A 17,414-nucleotide genomic window follows, 5' to 3' on the forward strand; every position below is an offset into this window, starting at 1 on the left:
TATTCATCGGGCATGTCTGGAGCGCAGGGTTTACCGAACCGCTCGGATGCGGGAACGTCGGCATCCCTGGGAGACCCCCGGCCATGTCCCGGTGCCAGGAGGGGACACCCCCCGTCCCTCACCTTTCTCACGGGCCTCCCGCCGCCGCCGCTCCTCCAGGTCCAGTTTGCTGACCAGCCTGCGGTGCTGCTGCACGAACTCGTCGTAGATGTACATGGGGTCCTGGGCACGGGGCTGGGGGGGCCGGTAGGGCGAGCTGGGCTTGGTGGCCTCGGGGAACGGGGTGGCCGGGGCTCTCTGCTGGCTCAGGATGCTCTGAGTGGATTTTTCCAGCTCAGCTAGGAAGGGGGTGTGGGTGAAGGCCCCGTGCTCCGGGGCGCCGGGCTCCCGTCCCGGGGGGTATTTCTCCAGAGCATCCCTCTTCCTCGGGCCCTCCTCCAGCTTCTCCGGGCAGAAGACCCTCTCCACCTTGACCAGCGGGATGCCCTGGCGGCCGGGCTCGAAGGGCGCTGGGTGGCTGTGGAGGGCGTGGGGCTCGGGGAGGCGCCGGGGAGGGTCGGGGGGGCTCTCCATCAGCGAGACGGGGTTCCAGAGGGACGTGGTGACGGGGTGGTGCTGAGGTTTGGGGGAGATGAGGGGTGGGGGCCCCCCAAAGTGCTGCCCTGGCTCCCGGCTGCTCGGCTCGTGGCGGCTCGATCCCAACCTGCGGGGAGAGGAGAGCACCGGGGAGGTGAGGAGCTGGCACTGCTACCGGAGAGCTGGCAGCGCTCCAGCCCCGGGGGATTTTGGGGAGAAACGCGCCTGTCAGGAACACCCAGAGGAGTTTGTGCACGTGGGGCTGCCACACTTGTCCCCTCCATGCCACAATCCTGATGGATGGGGGCAGAGTTAGGGCTGTGCATGGGCAGGACGGGCAGGGATGCGGCTGCATCCCAGGAGCGCTGGGCTGGAGACCCCAGCGCTGACCCCTGTGTGGGGACAAGAGAGCCACCAGTCCTGGCAGAGCCCAGTGGCGAGGGCAGCACCCCAGTGCAGCCCTCCTCTGACAGCCAGAGCCGGAGCCAGCCCGTTTGTGGGATAAATATTTCATGTGCCCAAGCTGTGCATTTAACACTTTTCCGCTCCAGCGCCCCGGAGCTCTGCATGCAGAGCAGCAGGTTCAGCTCAGCCATGGAGTCACCAGCGGTGGGGAGCACCGCCTGCCCCCCGGGATCCACCCCTCTCCCGCCCCGCTGGATGTGGGAAAAGGATGGGGATGGAATATCCCCGGCTGCAGGTGTTTGGGGGTGACCTTGCTGTCTCCTCTCTGGTTTGGGGTGGGAGGAGAGGATGGGGAAGGGAGCCTGCGGCGGGCGCTCGCCTTTGTGCCGCCCCGTGATCCGCTCCTTATTATCCTCGATGAGCCGCGCTAATCCCCTGGATACCCAAAAATAACAAAGGGAGCAGGCGGCAGAGCTGGCTGGATGAGCCTGCGCTGCTTAAGTGCTCAGCCACAGGGGCGAGCAAGGCCCTGCCAATCAATCCGGGGGTGTGCGCACGCTCCGCTGCCCCCCAAACTGCCCAGGCTCGGCGCAGGTGCCCCCCAAACGAGGCATGCACAGCCCGGCCCCACTGCCCACGAGGGGGGAGCTGCAATTAGTGCTGCTGGTGGCTGGGCAGCACCTGGCCACTCTCCGCTGGCCCCCGGCCACCTCCCGGGCTCGGTGCCTGGCGCCGCGCAGATGTCGGGCACCGGGAACGCCTGGCGCTGCCAGCACAGCCGGCCTGGCTGGCACCGTGTGGCAGGAACCCGCTGGCACCGTGGCTTTGGCTCAGGGAATGTGTGAGGGGCACGGCCATGGGGTGGTGGATGCCTGATGGGGGGCAGAGCTGGGTAATGGGGTGGGTACAGCCACAGGTTGGGGGTAGAAGCCTACAAATCATCACATCACAGCATCATGGAATGGTGTGGGGAAAAGGGACCTTAAAGATCATCCTATTCCACCCCCTGCCGTGGGCAGGGACACGTCAAACCTGGCCTTGGACACTTCCAGGGATCCAGGGGCACCCAGAAGTGCTCTGGGCACCTGTGCCAGGGCCTCAGCACCCTTACAGGGAACAATTCCTTCCCAATATCCCATCTAACCCTGCCCTCTTTCTATATAAAGGCATTCCCCCTGTCCTATCGCTCCTTTCCCTTGCCCAAATTGCCTCTCCAGCTTAAGATCCGGATATTCCAGCAAGGACAGCTGCAACATGGGAAAACTCAGCTCAGTTTTAGAGGAAAGCTCCATCCCTGGAGCGGGGCTGGCAGCGTCCCTACCTGGGGTGCTCGGGCCGGTGCTCGGGCTCGGCTTGGCTCGGGGCACGCCCTATGTCCAGGTGCTGCTCCAGCACCTGCTGCCGGAACTCCGAGACTTGGGATTGCCGATCCTCCTTCTCCTGGCGCAGCCGGCGCTGCCGGGCCAGCCACTTCTCCTCCTCGTTGGTGCGGTGGATGAGCAGCGCCGTGGCCGCGCTGCTCCCGGGCAGAGGGAACACGCTGTGGTTGGGGATGAGGCTGGGCACGGGGTGGTGGGAGCCCGGTGGCGGGTGCAGAGGGTGCTGGATGGGCTTTGGTGTGGGCAGCACCGAGTCCTTGAGTTTGTCTGCGGTGGAAAAGGGGTGATGGAGAGTCAGGGTGTGGATGAGGGGGGCGTATTTTGGGGTGAGCATCCCAGTAGGAGGGAGGGAGGGAGCTGTGGGGCAGCCCCCGGTCAGAGCTCGGCACAGGGGGCTTGCTGCCAGCCCAGCTGCCCGGCACGCAGCGGGCACGGTGCCAGCCTGGCCCGAGTCAGATGGCACAGGCACCGCGCCGCCGCTCTGAGCCGCCGCAGCTGGGCTCCTGGCAAAGCGATCTGGCAGCCTGGACAGCCCATCCCCATCCCCATCCCCAGCCACCTCCCGGGGGCCACCAACCCCCTCGGTTTGGCCATCTGGAGGGCAGAGGGGACCGAGGCGAGCTCTGGCAGCGTTACCTGCTCTGCTGGGTGCCAGTGGCTCCACCGGCTTGCCCCGTTCCTCGGCCGGGTGCCCCCGCAGCCCGTGCAGCTCCGCCACGGGGAGGAAGGGTCCCTCCATGGCTTTCACCATGCTCAGCTCCTTCTCCCGGGCACGCTCCCGCTGCCTCTCCAGCTCCCGTTCCCGCTCCTTTTCCCGCTCCCGCTCCAGCTCCTTCTCGCGCTCCCGTTCCCGTTCCCGCTCCTTCTCCCGCTCCCGGTCGGCTTCTCGCTCCCGCTCCTTCTCCCGTTCCCGCTCCCGCTCCCTTTGCCGCAGCTCCTCGTCCATTTGCAGCCTGCAGAGGAAAATCAAAAAGAAAAGCACCAACCCCAAACATCCCCCCTTGGAGCACCCCTAAAATCAACCCTGGATGTTCGTCAGCATCCCCTGGAACACCCTTGAACCTCCAGAGCACCCCCAAACAATTCCTGGGCACCTGCCAGCATCCTCTGCAGCCCTCCCAAATCCCTAGTCACCTGTCAGCATTCCTAGAGCATCCCAAAACCACCCCTGGCCCCCTGTCAGCGTCCTCTGGAGCGCCCCATCCATCCCCCCACCCTTCCGTACCTCTCGGCGGCGAGGCTGGAGATGCGCTCGGACTGCAGGGCGGAGAGGGAGGAGTGGGAGAGCTCGGGGGGGTACCGGACCCCCGAGAGGTGCAGGTGCATGGCCGAGGGGTGCAGGGGGGGCAGCGAGCCCGGCGCTGGCAGCGGGTAGAAGGGGGACCTCAGTGCCGACAGGCAGTACGACTCATCCATCCTGGGGAGACAGGGATGCTCAGAGGGGCAAAGAACCCCCCAGTTCCCCTCCCAGGAGCCAGATGGGGGCTGCCTTCTACTGGGAGAAAGGGATGCAGAGCCCCAAAATGCCCTCAGTGGATCGTGCTCCCACCTCCCAGTACCCCAGAGCTCATCCAGTGGTATCGGCCAGGGATCCCAAGGCTGGCAGGTGCCCACCTGAAGGCAGGATGAGGGAAGGGGTGATGTGTCAGGTAGCTGGGGTGGTAGTAGGCGGCGGCAGTGGCCGGGTCGAGGCCGAGGGGCGGCAGGGAGGACATGCGGAGATCCTCGGCCGTGTGGTAGGGACGGAAGCTCCGCAGGTAATCCTCGGTCACCGCGCTGGGGGGCACCACGTGGTGGACCGGCCTCTGCAGGCTGGGGGGATGCAAGGAGATGGTCACCATCCCTCCCTGTCCCCCTGGGGAGATGTCACCTCCCCCAGGAGGCAGCAGAGCTCGCAGGGGACAGCCACATCCTGCAACCGCTGCCGTCCATTCCGAGCAGACTCACTTGAGAGGAGGGAAGCGGGAATCCTGGACCACGGAGCTGGGGGGCAGCCCGAAGGAGTAGGGGGTCCCCAGGAGGTGGGAGGGGACAGTGGGACCCCCCGCTTTCTCCTGCGTCAGGGGGGGCTCCGAGATGAGGCGCTCGCGGCCGGCGCTGCTGCTGCTGCCTCGAGACCCTGCTTCCTGCTGGAAGGCAAAGGGGCAGGAACGCCAAGATGAGCATCAGGGGACAGCAGGGGATGGGGAATCCCTCCTGTGTCCCCACCCCCAGGACGCTCAGGAGGTCCCCGGTGTGCCCTGGCTGGCACCAGTACCCAGGGAAGGGTTCATGCACTAAGGCATCTCCAGCATCCAGGCTCTGGAAGGGCAGCTGGAGGGGTGGGAGGGTCTGGGAGGCTAAACCGGGGGGGCCCCAGTGGGAAAGGAGGTGCTGAAGCCGGGGCAGAGCTAAGGGCAAGACACCCATTACCTGCCTGCAGATTTATGGCTGCTTTGTTCTCCTGAGCTATTAATCATCCGGGGAGGAGTGACATGGCCGGGGGAAATCCAGCCGGCCTCTGATAAGGGCCATAACCCAGGGGTCAGCCCACAGTCCCCCCGGCACCCCCGGCACCAGCACCCTCCCACAGGGCCTCATCACCAGAGCCGCTTTCCATCAGCTTCCACCCCGGTGTCAGGATGAAGGTCACTCCCTCCAGCTGGGGAGGGACCCCTAGCAAAGGGGAACAATTTGGGGTGACAAGACACCCCACAGGATCTGACAATTAGCGGGGCGACCCCCCAGTAAGGCAAGTTTTGGTTTAAAAATTATTATTATTATTTTTCCTTGCACCTTCTCCATTTAGCAGCTCGGCAGGAGGAGGATGGCGACAGCCGCAGCATCCCCCACCCCGTGCATCCCACCCCAGCCCATCGTGCCCCAGAGCCCCTCCAGGGCAAGGTCACCACAAAGGGTGCGGTGTTCCCCCGGCTCATTGTGCGTGCCAGGCTCTGCTCTAATTACCTCCCGTCTGGGCTGCAGGCTGCCAGCAGCTCTGCCAGACAATCACCGCGCTCGGTTAACCCCCGCAGCGGGGGGGACACGGGGCTGGGGAGCACCCGGACACCCCACGCACCCCTCCGAGCTCCCGGGGATCACGCTTCCATTTATTTCCCCCCCCCGCCGCCCCCCGGCGTTTCTCATCCCCTACCCTCGCCTCTCCGCTTTGTGGTTTAATTAGTCTTTCCAAGTGGCATAATCCCCCCGGGAATCTGCTTGTAGCATGCGGAGGAGAGGAGAACCACTAACGATGCTTCTTAATTAGCTGCTCTCCCCCCTCCCGCCCCCCTTCCTCCTCCTCCTCCTTCCTCGCACTCCCCTCCGGATGGCAGCCCGGGGATGATGGCAGCAGGGGGACCATGGCAGCCCCGGGGACAACGCCAGCTCGGGGACACAGCAGGGAGGGGAAGGGACCAGCGATCCCCTGGGAGCCGCGCACAGTATCTCCCACACCCTCCATCCCCCAACGCAGCCCTACCTGTCTGCCCTCGCTCCTCCACACCCCGTTGACCGTCTTGGTGGGGGCGATGGTGACGACGGGCGGCGTGCTGGGCACGCTGTGTCCCCCCGGGGGCACGATGATGGGGCCCATGGGGCCGCGCTTGGGCGTGCTGGCCGGGGAGCTGTGGTTGGTGGCCGGCGAGGACACCGGGGACGACTCGCTGCTCAGTGAGGAGCCTGGGATTCAATCAGAAACTGAAATAAGTTAGGGGAACGGCAGTTAGCTGAATGGAACCACCCTCTGCAGGAGTTGGAGCCATTCCCGATGGGATGCCTCACTGCAGGGAGCAGGGGTGGGGCGCTGGGATGCACTCGGAGTGTTCAGCAGACTCCCAGACTGGACCCCCACCTTCCCATTCTGGAAATTCCCGGTGGTGCTGAAGGCTCCACCCAGCACGGTGGGATTGGGGCGGCCTCCTGCTCCCACCTAACAGGGACTGCCAAACCCCAGCCCCACAAAGCCCCTTGGCACAAGTGACAGGGATGTGATGCTGGCCCCAGACGGCCACATCTTCCCAAGGCAAACCCAGAGCTCCTTAATCCAGCTGCAGAAGTTGTCACGGACAAGCCAGGGCCTCTGGAGACATCGGGATGAAGGAGTGACTCCCTGAAACCCTTGGGCAAGGCTTTGGTTTCATTTGCATAATACATCTGTACTTTTAACTTATCCCCACCCCAGGGATGCTGGCTGTATTTCCAAAGGAAAAATAAAAATGGAGTGAAAGTGGAGAACAGGAAAAGCAGAGAAATACAAATTCCACATTAACCGGGGCACAGGGAGCCTGGTGTCTGCTCCACGGAATACCTCCCATTCCTCAAACCCAGCTGGGCAGCCTGGGGGGCTCTGAACCCCAAAACTCTGCTCCCTCCATCCCAGAGTGTGGGTCACAGGGAGAATCCAACAGGCCAGCAGGGATCAGCTGCTGGAGAGTGAGGAGTGGGCTGTGCTCACAGGATGAGGTGACAGCGATGCTCCCAGGCAGTGAGCAGGGCACAGAGAGAGAGGCCTTGGCTCCCCTGGGTGTGCTGGGTGTCTCCTCACCCTCCCGATGTGCAAGGCCACTCCCCTGGGTGTGCCTTGTCCTGTGGGCACAGCAGCCAGCTCCTCACCCTGCACCCCGTCCCCTTGACCTCTCCTCACGCCACACAACACCAGGAGGGAGCCAGGAGGCTGGGAATGCCAGGGAAGCAGGGGGAGGGATGCTGGGTGGGAAGGATGCTCCAGAAGGACGCTCTGTGGGAAGGATGCTCAGCGGAGCAGAGGCCGAGCGGAGCATCCCGCTGCCGGCCGCCCTCCCTGATTAATTATTCCCGAGTCGCTCCGAATCGCTTTCATTTGAAGAGCAGTGAGGCTGGGGGAAGGAAAAAGGCTGTCCCCAACAAAGGAGGCCGATTTGACACCCACTGAAGTCTATCTTGTCAGCGCAAGGCCAACAACAATTAGCAGCCTAATCCCCTCTGAGCTGGGAAGCCATTACTCACCACGCGATAGCGTTAACAATCAATACCATCACAATGAGCCCGGCAATTAATGAAGCTAAAGTCTTACTTCAGAACCTTAATTCTCGCTGTGTGGCTTTAAACGGGAGGGTTTGTGATCGTTATAATTAACTGGTGGTATTCAGCCAGGAGTTAGTCAATGAAACTAATCTGGATTGGAGATGACAAGAGGCACAGTGTGATGGTGTCACCTTTGTTTTCTGACCTCCCGCTTCCCGCTCGGCGATAGCAGATTAGCAGCCCCGGCTGACAGGCAAATGTAATTAACAGCTGAGACCCTGACAGAGAACTGGGAAAAAAGAAGGGAAGGAGGGGTGGAATCAAACCCACCCTGCGGACAGCCCCGGGCGGGACAAGAGGCAGCAGCCCCCGGGCAGGCGGCAGCTTTGTGGGGATTTGCTGGGAAGGGGTCAGCCGGGATGAGCCTTGACAGTTTGGGATGCTGTGGAGCAGCAGGGATGTGCCAGCACACCTGTGAGCCCATAAGGCTGGAAAAAATACAGCGACCCTGCGTGGATCCGGCATCTGCCACAGCGGAGCATCTCCCAGGGTGGGAAGGGAAGTGGGAGTGAGCATCTCCCCTGGTGGGAAGTGGGTGAGGATTTGAGGGGAAAGCAATTCATTTCCTGGTGCTAAAAACCGCAGCAAGGAGAAAAAGCCCCTTCCCAGCACACACCCAAACTCACACGGATCAAAAACCTCTGGGATGGGCCACTTGAGGCACCCAAATGGGCAAGGGAGGGGTTTTTGCAAACAAACTGCACAGATGTTAAGGGGAAATTCAAAGGGAATGTGGCTGCTTCTCTCCAGTGCCACAAAATCCATGCCCAAACCTGCTGGTGTCCCTTGGGATAGGCTGAGCAGCACAGGGAGGGCAAAAGCTGTGGGAGTGCGAGGGGAAAAGACAGCAAAATAATTCCCCAAACTCAATCAATCGCTCCAAAGGAAGCAGATGGGCTCCAGAGGAAGCAGCTGGGAAAAACCAGGAGCTTCCAGTGAGGATGAAGCATCACCAAGACCTGATTCCCTCGGAGTTACAGGGACCTGGTATCCCCACACATTTCCTTGGGAGCAGCCAATGCTCCAGGTCATGGCTGTGCCAGAGATTTTCGGGCTGCAAGGAGGGTCCTGAAGATAGTGCTTCCAAAAGGGATTTTCCAAAAAGAGCCTTGCAAAAGGGGTCTTGGGAAAAGGATAGTGCCAAAAGGGCTTTTGAAACACGGTCTTCCAAAAAGACTTTGCAAAAAATGTCTTGCAAAGGGGTTGGGTGTCTTTTCCAGAGATCAAAGTGCTCAGGAAGTGTGCAATGATCCAAGGGGAGCACCCACCGATGCAAACAGCAGGGATAAAGACTATTTAATCCCAAACTGGTGATAGCAGCAGTCTCCTGAAACACTTCCCAGCTTGGAGACTGACATCTGGGTGTGGGAGCCCCAGTGATTCCCATGGGATAAGCTCCATGTGGCAAGGGGGACCTCGGGGTGCTCCAGAAGCAGCATCCCACATCCAAACAGAGGGAGGAGGTGTGATGGAGGATGTGGCTGACAAGAGCTGGGCACCCCCTGGGGCTGTTTAGTTGGGAAATTTGACCCGGGAAGTAGCAAATTTGGGGAACCTCTGGGAAAAGCAGCACGGTGGGAAGGAGCAGGGCTGGTCCCTGCCATGCTGCGCTCTCCCAGGGTACAGCGAGTGACACAGCACTCAGATTACTCCGGTAGAACCGAATTCCCAAACTTCCCCCTCAAGACACAACGCCAGGAAAAGGCATTAGTTGGGAAACAGCAGGAAAACACCGGCTCCAGCTGCTGGGAAAGGCACCAGCGTTTGTCACCTCCCTGTCCCCACCTCTGGGCTCTTCGGCTTGCTTGGCGAGCTTGCGGAGAGCGGCGGCGAAGCTGGAGGAAGGTGCTGCCTGGACGGACAAAGTGCTGCTGGCGGCGGGGCTGCCATTGGGAACGATGGAGCCGTTCAGGGGGGACGGGGTCAGGGGGCTGACGGTGGCGGTGGTGCGGGTGGCCGTGGAGAGCATTCCTAGGGACGGCGACTTCGGCTCATGGCTCATGCCTGACAAGGAGAGAGACTCGGTTAGACACGTGGAGACGGGATCCTCCATTTCCCCCAGGAGCTGGGGGGCTTTCCTCTAGCTCACCATCCCACCCCAAAATGCACCCCGAGTGCAGGCAACGGCGGGGGAAGCGTGTCCCACATTCCCACTGAAGCCCTGGATAATGGAGCAGGAGGGCTCAGCAGAGCTCTGCAGGAATGGAAGGGGTTTTTTGGGGGACACAGGGACTTCAGCACCCTGATGCAGGTGATGGGGAGAGGCGCAATCCCCTGACTTGCATGGTGCTGCCAAAACCCAAAGCACCACTGCTGCACCCCTAATTGCCACGGCTGCACCCCCAAATCCCAGCCACTGCACTCTCAAATCCCTGCCCCCTAAATCCCCAGCACTGCATCCCTGGATCCCCAGCACTGCACCCCCAATTCCCACTGCTGCACCCCTGGACTAACAATATTTCATCCCTGGGTCTTCAGCACTGCATCCTCAAATCCCCAGTAACACATCCCTGGATCCCCAGAACTGCACCCTTAAATCCCCAGCACTGCACCCCCAAAACCCCAATACTGGATCTCTGGATCCCCAGCACTGCACCCCCAAAACCCCAATACTGGATCTCTGGATCCCCAGCACTGCACCTCCAAATCCCCAATATTGGATCTCTGGATCCCCAGCACTGAAACCCCAAATCCCCAATACTGGATCTCTGGATCCCCAACACTGCACCTCCAAATCCCCAATATTGGATCTCTGGATCCCCAGCACTGCACCCCCAAATCCCCAATACTGGATCTCTGGATCCCCAGCACTGCACCCCCAAATCCCCAGTGCAGCACCCCCAGCTCCCCCATCGCACCTTCAAATCCTCGCATCCCAAATCCCCACCACTGCACCCCAAAGCACCGAGGTGCTGCAGGGCACAGTGACCCCAAAAGTGAGGTTCAGGTGCTGAGCAGCAGGGTGCAGCCCTCCCCGAGCCCCCCCAGCTGTCACACCAATTGCTCCAGGGCTCTCCACCTCCCAAAACAGCAACTGCTGATGTCAGGGCCCTTAAAATAGACTTCACCCAGCAGCTTCATTAACACCAGCCTAAAATTAGCCCGGCTCCCAGGTGGGCAGGAGGACACGGGGGGGTCGTGGGGCAGCCCCCAACTCCCAGCAGGCCTGGAGGCAGCTCGAGGCACTGAACACCTGGAGCATCCACTGCAGAGGGTGGATGGAGCATCCCCGGAGCATCCCACGGCAGCGGATGGCCAGGGCGGGCGGCGGGCGCCGCGGGAGCCGGGGGGGGGCACGGGGGGCACTCAGCGTTGATTAATCTTTGCCCCCCGGCCCCAGGAGAGGCGGCCGTGGCGGCGGCGCGCTCCCCTCTGCCCTCATTATACAAGCATTTATTAACTCCGGTGCTCTCAGCCATTGACTGCCGCCTTGTCGACACGCTCGGCTCATGTAAATTCATTACCAGAACAGCTGGGAAGCCAACCCGCCACGCCAGCCTGGCCCCGGCACCGCCGGGCTCTGCGCTGGCACCCCCGGGCTCTGCTCCAGCCCCGGGTGAGGGCTCGCTGCTCCCCCGAGAGCGGGCACCGGGATCTGCCTGCAGCACCGGCGCCCACGCACCATCCAAAGGGGACACGGCACTCCAGGCACAGCCTGCAGCTCCTGTGTACCCCCTGAGCACTGCCCCACATCCACCGGCCACTGCCCCACATCCACCGGGCACTGCCCCACATCCTCCAGGCACTGCCTGGCATCCCCCTGGCACAGCCGTGCATGCTCCCAGCACTGCCCCACATCTCCCAGACACTGCCCCACATCTACCAGGCACAATCCTACATCCCCAGGCACTGCCCCACATCCACCTGGCACAATCCCGCATCCCCAGGCACTGCCCCACATCCACCTGGCACAATCCTGCACCCCCAGGCACTGCCCCACATCCACCTGGCACAATCCTGCACCCCCAGGCACTGCCCCACATCCACCTGGCACAATCCCGCATCCCCAGGCACTGCCCCACATCCACCAGGCACAATCCCGCATCCCCAGGCACTGCCCCACATCCACCTGGCACAATCCTGCACCCCCAGGCACTGCCCCACATCTACCAGGCACAATCCCGCATCCCCAGGCACTTCCTGGCATGCCCTTGGCACAGCCCTGCATCCTCCCAGCACTGCCCCACAGCCTCCAGGCACTGCCCCAAACACTTCCCAGTGCCCCCCAGTTCCTCTCCACTTATTAACCCCAAGATAACCCCCCCATCCAGCCCCGACCCAGGTCTGGAGACGATTTTCCAACCATTTGGTGGGATCGGCAGGCTGGCACACGGGGCTGGCGGCAGGGCATCACCCGTGTGATGCTCAGCTGATCCTCGCGGCCCCAAACGCCTCCCGGCCAACTCATGATCCCAGTGGGATTTGCCAGGGCAGCCGGGAGCGGGCGGATGGCCGGGCAGCGTGCGGGGAGCTCGCGTGGCCCCCGGGCTGAGCTGAGCCGCTGCCCCAGCCTCGCTCCAAACCAGTTCTGCCGCTCCCTCCCGGTGATAAAATCGGCGCCTCCGCCCCGGCTGGGGCCCGAGCAGCGCCGCTCACCCGCCGTGCCCCGCCGGAGCTGGCGTCCGTCTGTCCGCGCGTCCCTGGGCTGCTCCGCGGGACAGCTGCCAGCTGGGGAAACTGAGGCACGGAGAGCTGGCTGGACGGGAGCATCCACACCGGGGATGGGACGGGACGGGATGGGATGGGATGTGGGGCTGCCGTGCTGCGTCCCCCCATCCTTCCGGCATTCCCGTTGCCGGCACGGCGTGGGTGCCACTCACCCCTGCGGGTGGCTGGGGACGCCGTGACGCCCCACGGTGAGGTGGGGCCCCCCCAGCTCTGCCCCTCCCTGGCTGCTTCTCTCAGCAGGCAGATCCGTGCGGAAAAACAGGTCAAGTTTGGTGCCTGGAGCAGCCCGGGGTCATGGCAGCGGTTGCCTCACCAGGGCGGGGAGATGAACCCCAAAACGGGACAGGCTGTCCCTGTACTGTCCCCAGCCCTGTGTGGGTACAGGGTTGGCACTCCCATGTACCCCTCCCTGGGAAACCGATGCCTGTACCCCACACCCACCAAGGCAGGGGGGCTGTGGGGGCCACAGGACACCTGGGTCCCCCGCCGAGGCCACCAGGCGGGTTGTGCAGCGGGGAGCAGGCGATGTGTCACCCTGTCCCCGTCCCTCCCACAGCATGCGCCCGGGCACAGCAGTACAGGGAGTGTCTGGCATTCCCGGTGCCCGCTGGCTGCCTGCCCGCGGGAGCAGGCAGAGGAGGAGGAGCGGGGATGGCAGGGTCACTGCCGCGCTCCCCTCGCCCTTCCCTGCGCCGCTCCTCCCCGCAGCGCCACACATGGCACCCGCCGGGGGCTCGGCATCTCCGGTGGCACAGGACCCCCGAGCCCTGACTCCTGGAGCGGCGCTCCCGCCCCCCCGAACCCCCGCATCCCCGGCTCAGGGCTGGGAGCCGGGAGCTGGGAGCGTGCCATGTTCTCTCCATCTGCTCCTGATGATGCTGGCGGGTTTTTTGGCAGCGGGAGCCTCCTCCGGCAGCGAGAGCAGAACCAGTCTGGCTGCCTGGTGGGGCTGGAGACAAATAAAACCCCTTGGCAGCCGCTGCGGGCAGGCAGGAGCGGGCAGCGAGGGGCAGGGATGGGCTCCCAGCGCCCTGAAATCCCTGGGCACGGGGTGCCGCTGTCGGGAAACGGGAAATGGGCAGGTTTAGCACCCTGGCTCCCGATTGCCCCCTTCCCAGCACCTTGAAAGGCCTCTAATGAGCGTGGAGTGCCCTTGGGAGCAGATTGCCATTGAACTCGACCTGCACCAGCCGCCCGCTCTTACAGCAGCTATTTTGAGCTGCCGGGCTCCCAAGTGCTGGAACTAATAATTTATTACCAAATACGATCAGGCAGCAGCTCCAGCCCCTGGCAAATGGAGCGGAAAAAAACCCAGTGCGGCGGGAGGCCGAGGGAGTGGGGAGAGACGAGTATCCCGCATCCTCCTCCCCCAGGATGGATCCGCACCCACCCCGCAGCCCCGCGCCTGGAACCGAGCCCACTTGGCCAAGCCCTCTGGGAGGCTCCACCACGCTCGCTGCTGATGGTTCCCCGAGGGATTTGGGGTGATGAGGTCCCCCCTCAGCCTTTCCCCCCTCTCTCAGCGCCCCTGCTCCCGCTCCGGAGCCGAATCCAGCTGCACGCTCCAAGCAGGAACAGCTGCTCTGCATGGATTTTCAATGCTAATGGCCTCGCATTGTCAGCCCCCCTTCCCTCTCTGCCTGAATGCAGCGGGCAGAGCCCCAGGAAGGAGGGCAGGGGGCCAGGGCCAGCGCGTGGCCACCGTCCCCCCATCACACACCCTGTCACCCCCTCGGGCAGGGGACAGGCCGGGGACAGGCAGCAGGGACCAGCTCCTCTCCCGGTGATGCCCTGCCGAGCCACTGCACGTTTTCCACCCCTCATTAGAGCAGCTCTGCCGCCGCACCTCCAACATGCTCCATTAATTAATTAATTGATCGATTGGCACTCCTGCCTTCCCTCCCCACTTCCCAGCACACGGCTGAAAGGAAGGGAGGTGGCCGGGCTTGGTGTCCCCAAGTGTCCCCAGGCACAGAGAGATGGAGGCACAGCCTCTGTCCAATTTCAGGGTGCTCAGGGTTCAGCTCAGGGCCCACCCTGGGAACATCCCCCATTCCCTCGGAGGGGCTGAGATGGGTTCCCCATGGTGAGGAGCACCTTGGTGGGAAAGGGTGGGATTTGGGGCTCCCCGTGGAGCCTGGCACGAGCATCCAGCACTATTATCCGCCTGAGCCTCCATCGATCACTCCTCCATGGACCATTGATCTGGCAAACGACAACAAGCAAACTAATAAGAGCTCGTTTGGAGGGCGCAGCGCCGGGGATGGAGCGATGCCGGGTGGTTTCCCTCCCTTCCCGGCCTTCCCCTGCCCAGCCAAACAGCCCTGGGAGCCTTTTCAGCCCTCAGGAAATCGAGCCAGGGAAAGATTCACTTCAAAGCAACTTTCTATCCTGTTTCTGCCCTGTTTTGAAGCTGGGAGCTTGGAAAACCAAGCCCCTGTGCCCCAAGGGTGCTGCTGGGCCCTGAACTCCCCTCTGCAGCTTCGAGGTTGGATTGGCAGCTCCTCTTGGCTCGTGATGCCCAGATCCAAGTGCCAGCTGTCTCCTGAGGATCTCTGCTTTGGGGGAAGTGGGGAACAGCCCTCACCCCTTCCAACTGGTGTCTTCTGGGGCTCAGTGGGACACTGGGCACTCCATGGGGCTGCCAGGCAGCCTGGGAGAGACTTGGCATTGCACTGGGACGCTGGGAATTGCCTGGGAGAGCCTTGGCATTGCTTTGGGATGCTGGGAATTGCCTGGGAGAGACTTGGGAATGAACTGCCCTGGGATGCTGGGAATTGCCTGGGAGAGACTTGGGAATGAACTGCCCTGGGATGCTGGGAATTGCCTGGGAGAGATTTGGGAATTGCACTGGGATGCTGGGAATTGCCTGGGAGAGATTTGGGAATTGCACTGGGACGCTGGGTATGGTCTGAGAGAGAGCTGGGCACTGCACTGGTGGGCACTTAGTGGCACTGCCAGGCACTGTTTGGTGCTGCCAGGCACCGCACAGCGGCACTGGGCACTCCCCAGCGCTGCTGGCCATGCCATGGAGGCAGCACTGGGCATTCCCAGATGCCACAGGGCACCGCACGGCGGCACCGGGCATTCCACGGAGCCCTTGGGCAACGCCTGGGTGGCAGCCAGGCACCAGGAGGTGCTGCCAAGCCTTGCACGGCACTACCAGCCACGAGAGAGGGCAGTGCCTGGCGCACCCAGGCTGCCCTCCCGTGCCCACATGCCCGTGCCCCACGTCCCCAGGCTGGCGCAGGCGTGCAGCGGCAGCAGCGCATTGTTTTGGGCGCAGGATCCCTTGCCCAGCAGATGGCAGGTATAACAAAGCAGCTTGCTGCGGCCAAGCCAATTATTTATCTAATTATGATTTACCACTTAACCACATGATCTTTCTGCAGAGTTGTAGGCAATTAAAACCAGGGTGATTATGTGGATTATGCAAATCGGCTGGAGCCGGGCGAATAAAATTGGAGATTAGAGTTTCACGCAGGCTGGATCTTGCATGGGGCAGGTCCTGGATGGGCAGGGGGCTGCAGGGAGGGCAGGGGCAGGGGGAGGCAGGGCCAGGGGGCTGCAGGAAGGGCAGAAGGAGGCAGGGCCAGGGGGCTGCAGGAAGGGCTGGGGCAGGGGGAGGCAGGGCCAGGGGGCTGCAGGAAGGGCAGAAGGAGGCAGGGCCAGGGGGCTGCAGGAAGGGCTGGGGCAGGGGGAGGCAGGGCCAGGGGGCTGCAGGCAGGGTGGGGAGCCAGGACTCAGCCAAGGGAAGGGGCTGCAGGGCACAGCTGGGAAGTGCCAGGACAAGGAGAGCAGATGCCTCGTGCCACCCCCCTGCAGCACTGAGGTCACAGCCCCCATCGTGGGGTGGGTGCCCACAGGGGACCCCCCGCTGCTGGTGGGTGACTCTGCTGGCACCAGGGACCCCCAGCATCCACCCCAAAAAGCAGAGAGGGGTTCCACAGTGCAGCCCCCATCCCTTACCCCATCCATGGGGCAGCCCATGCCAGGCTTCAGGGGCAATTAATAACAGGTACTAATAACGGGTATTAATAACAAGTCCTAATAACGGGCATTAATAAGGAGCATTAATAAGGAGCATTAATAACGCCGCCTGGCAGATTACGCCGCCCGCCCAGCTCGATATGAGATTTATGGATGGCGCGAAGTCCGGAAATACAGGAGTATTAATGGTAATTCCCCGTGTCCTAGCAAAGGTCACAGGCAATCTCCATCAATCCTGCTGCAGAGCCGGGGGTCCGGGCAGGATGGGGGGTCAGGGCAGAATGGAGGGGTCCAGGCAGGATGGTGGGGGGTCCCTCTTTAACCCCCAGGACCCCCCAGCAGTTTCTGATGGTGCAGATGGCCCAGCACGGGCCAGAGCGAAGGTTTTACCTTGGGATAAGAAATTATCCCTGGCAAACTGAGAATTTGCTGTGTGGATTTTCATTTTCCCAATGCCAGCGCCATCTGCTCCCGATCGGTGCCCCACGTCCCCAGCTTTGAGCTGTGAGATGTTGTGGAGGTCTTGGGAAGACCTTGGATTTCTCCAAGCCTGGGAGCACATGGAGTGTCACCAGGGCTGCCTTGATGGGTGTTTCCCTTTTCATGGAGCCCCACAAAAAAATGAGGAAGCCTTGAAGGAGCAGAGATGTCCCTGGAGCCAGACTCTGCTGGGGATGTGGACACGCTGCCAGCACTTGTGGGACAGATCCAGCACTTTCGTCATTGCAAGGAAGATCAACCAAAACCCCAGGAAGGGGAGCAGACCCCTCTTCTCTTCCCACGCCAGGATTTAGGGTGATTAATACCAGTGATCCCATGTGCTGGTGCTGGGAAGGCCAGCCCGTGCCCCCATGAGCAGCATCTTCCCTTTTCGCCTACAGTAATCCTCAGCCTTTCGAGCAAATTATTAAAATTCACTTATATTTAATCTGCCTGCTGGAATTAATTGAATTTTTACGCTTGGCAAATGTCAGTGGGTGCACGCTGCCTCCCAACGGGGACCCGGCTGCAGGTGCAGCGGGCGCAGCCCGTGGCTCTCCCCACTCTCCAGGGATAAATCCCACCCTGCAGCAGGGGACAGGGTGCCCACGGGCCCCACTGGCAAAGGCAGGATGCCAGCAGCCTCCCAGCTCCGCAGGAATGCTCAGCGACACCTCCCCGGGGAGAGAGGCTCCCCAAATCCCACGGGATTCCCACTGTGGTGGCCTTGGAGGGGACACGGGGAGCCCCTCTCTCCCCCTCCTACATCTGTGCCGGAGATGCCAGCGCCCTGCCTGGCATTGTGGTCGCCCTCCGGGTGATGAGAGCCTTCCTCCCCTCCCCATCGTCCTCCTCGCAAATTGCCAAAGCATC

The 17,414-nt window shown here is 62.4% G+C and overlaps 1 protein-coding gene across 4 annotated transcripts in view; it reads right to left on the reverse strand.

Annotated features, from left to right (window-relative positions):
• The window catches only part of GSE1 (Gse1 coiled-coil protein), a 99,809-nt gene that overhangs the window by 6,038 nt on the left and 76,357 nt on the right, over positions 1 to 17,414 (reverse strand). For 2 of the 4 annotated variants that reach the window (XM_058845882.1, XM_058845884.1), the window contains exons 3-10: positions 9,189 to 9,407; positions 5,821 to 6,020; positions 4,308 to 4,489; positions 3,975 to 4,172; positions 3,586 to 3,777; positions 2,997 to 3,313; positions 2,303 to 2,627; positions 123 to 703 (exon numbers count right to left, since the gene is read on the reverse strand). In XM_058845882.1, coding sequence (XP_058701865.1) covers positions 123 to 703; positions 2,303 to 2,627; positions 2,997 to 3,313; positions 3,586 to 3,777; positions 3,975 to 4,172; positions 4,308 to 4,489; positions 5,821 to 6,020; positions 9,189 to 9,407 — 2,214 coding nt within the window. The remainder of the gene's footprint in view (positions 1 to 122; positions 704 to 2,302; positions 2,628 to 2,996; positions 3,314 to 3,585; positions 3,778 to 3,974; positions 4,173 to 4,307; positions 4,490 to 5,820; positions 6,021 to 9,188; positions 9,408 to 17,414) is intronic. The other 2 variants (XM_058845885.1, XM_058845883.1) reach the window with 1 other exon arrangement.

This window comes from Poecile atricapillus, chromosome 10, assembly GCF_030490865.1.
Source record: "Poecile atricapillus isolate bPoeAtr1 chromosome 10, bPoeAtr1.hap1, whole genome shotgun sequence".
Taxonomy (NCBI): Eukaryota; Metazoa; Chordata; class Aves; order Passeriformes; family Paridae; genus Poecile; species Poecile atricapillus.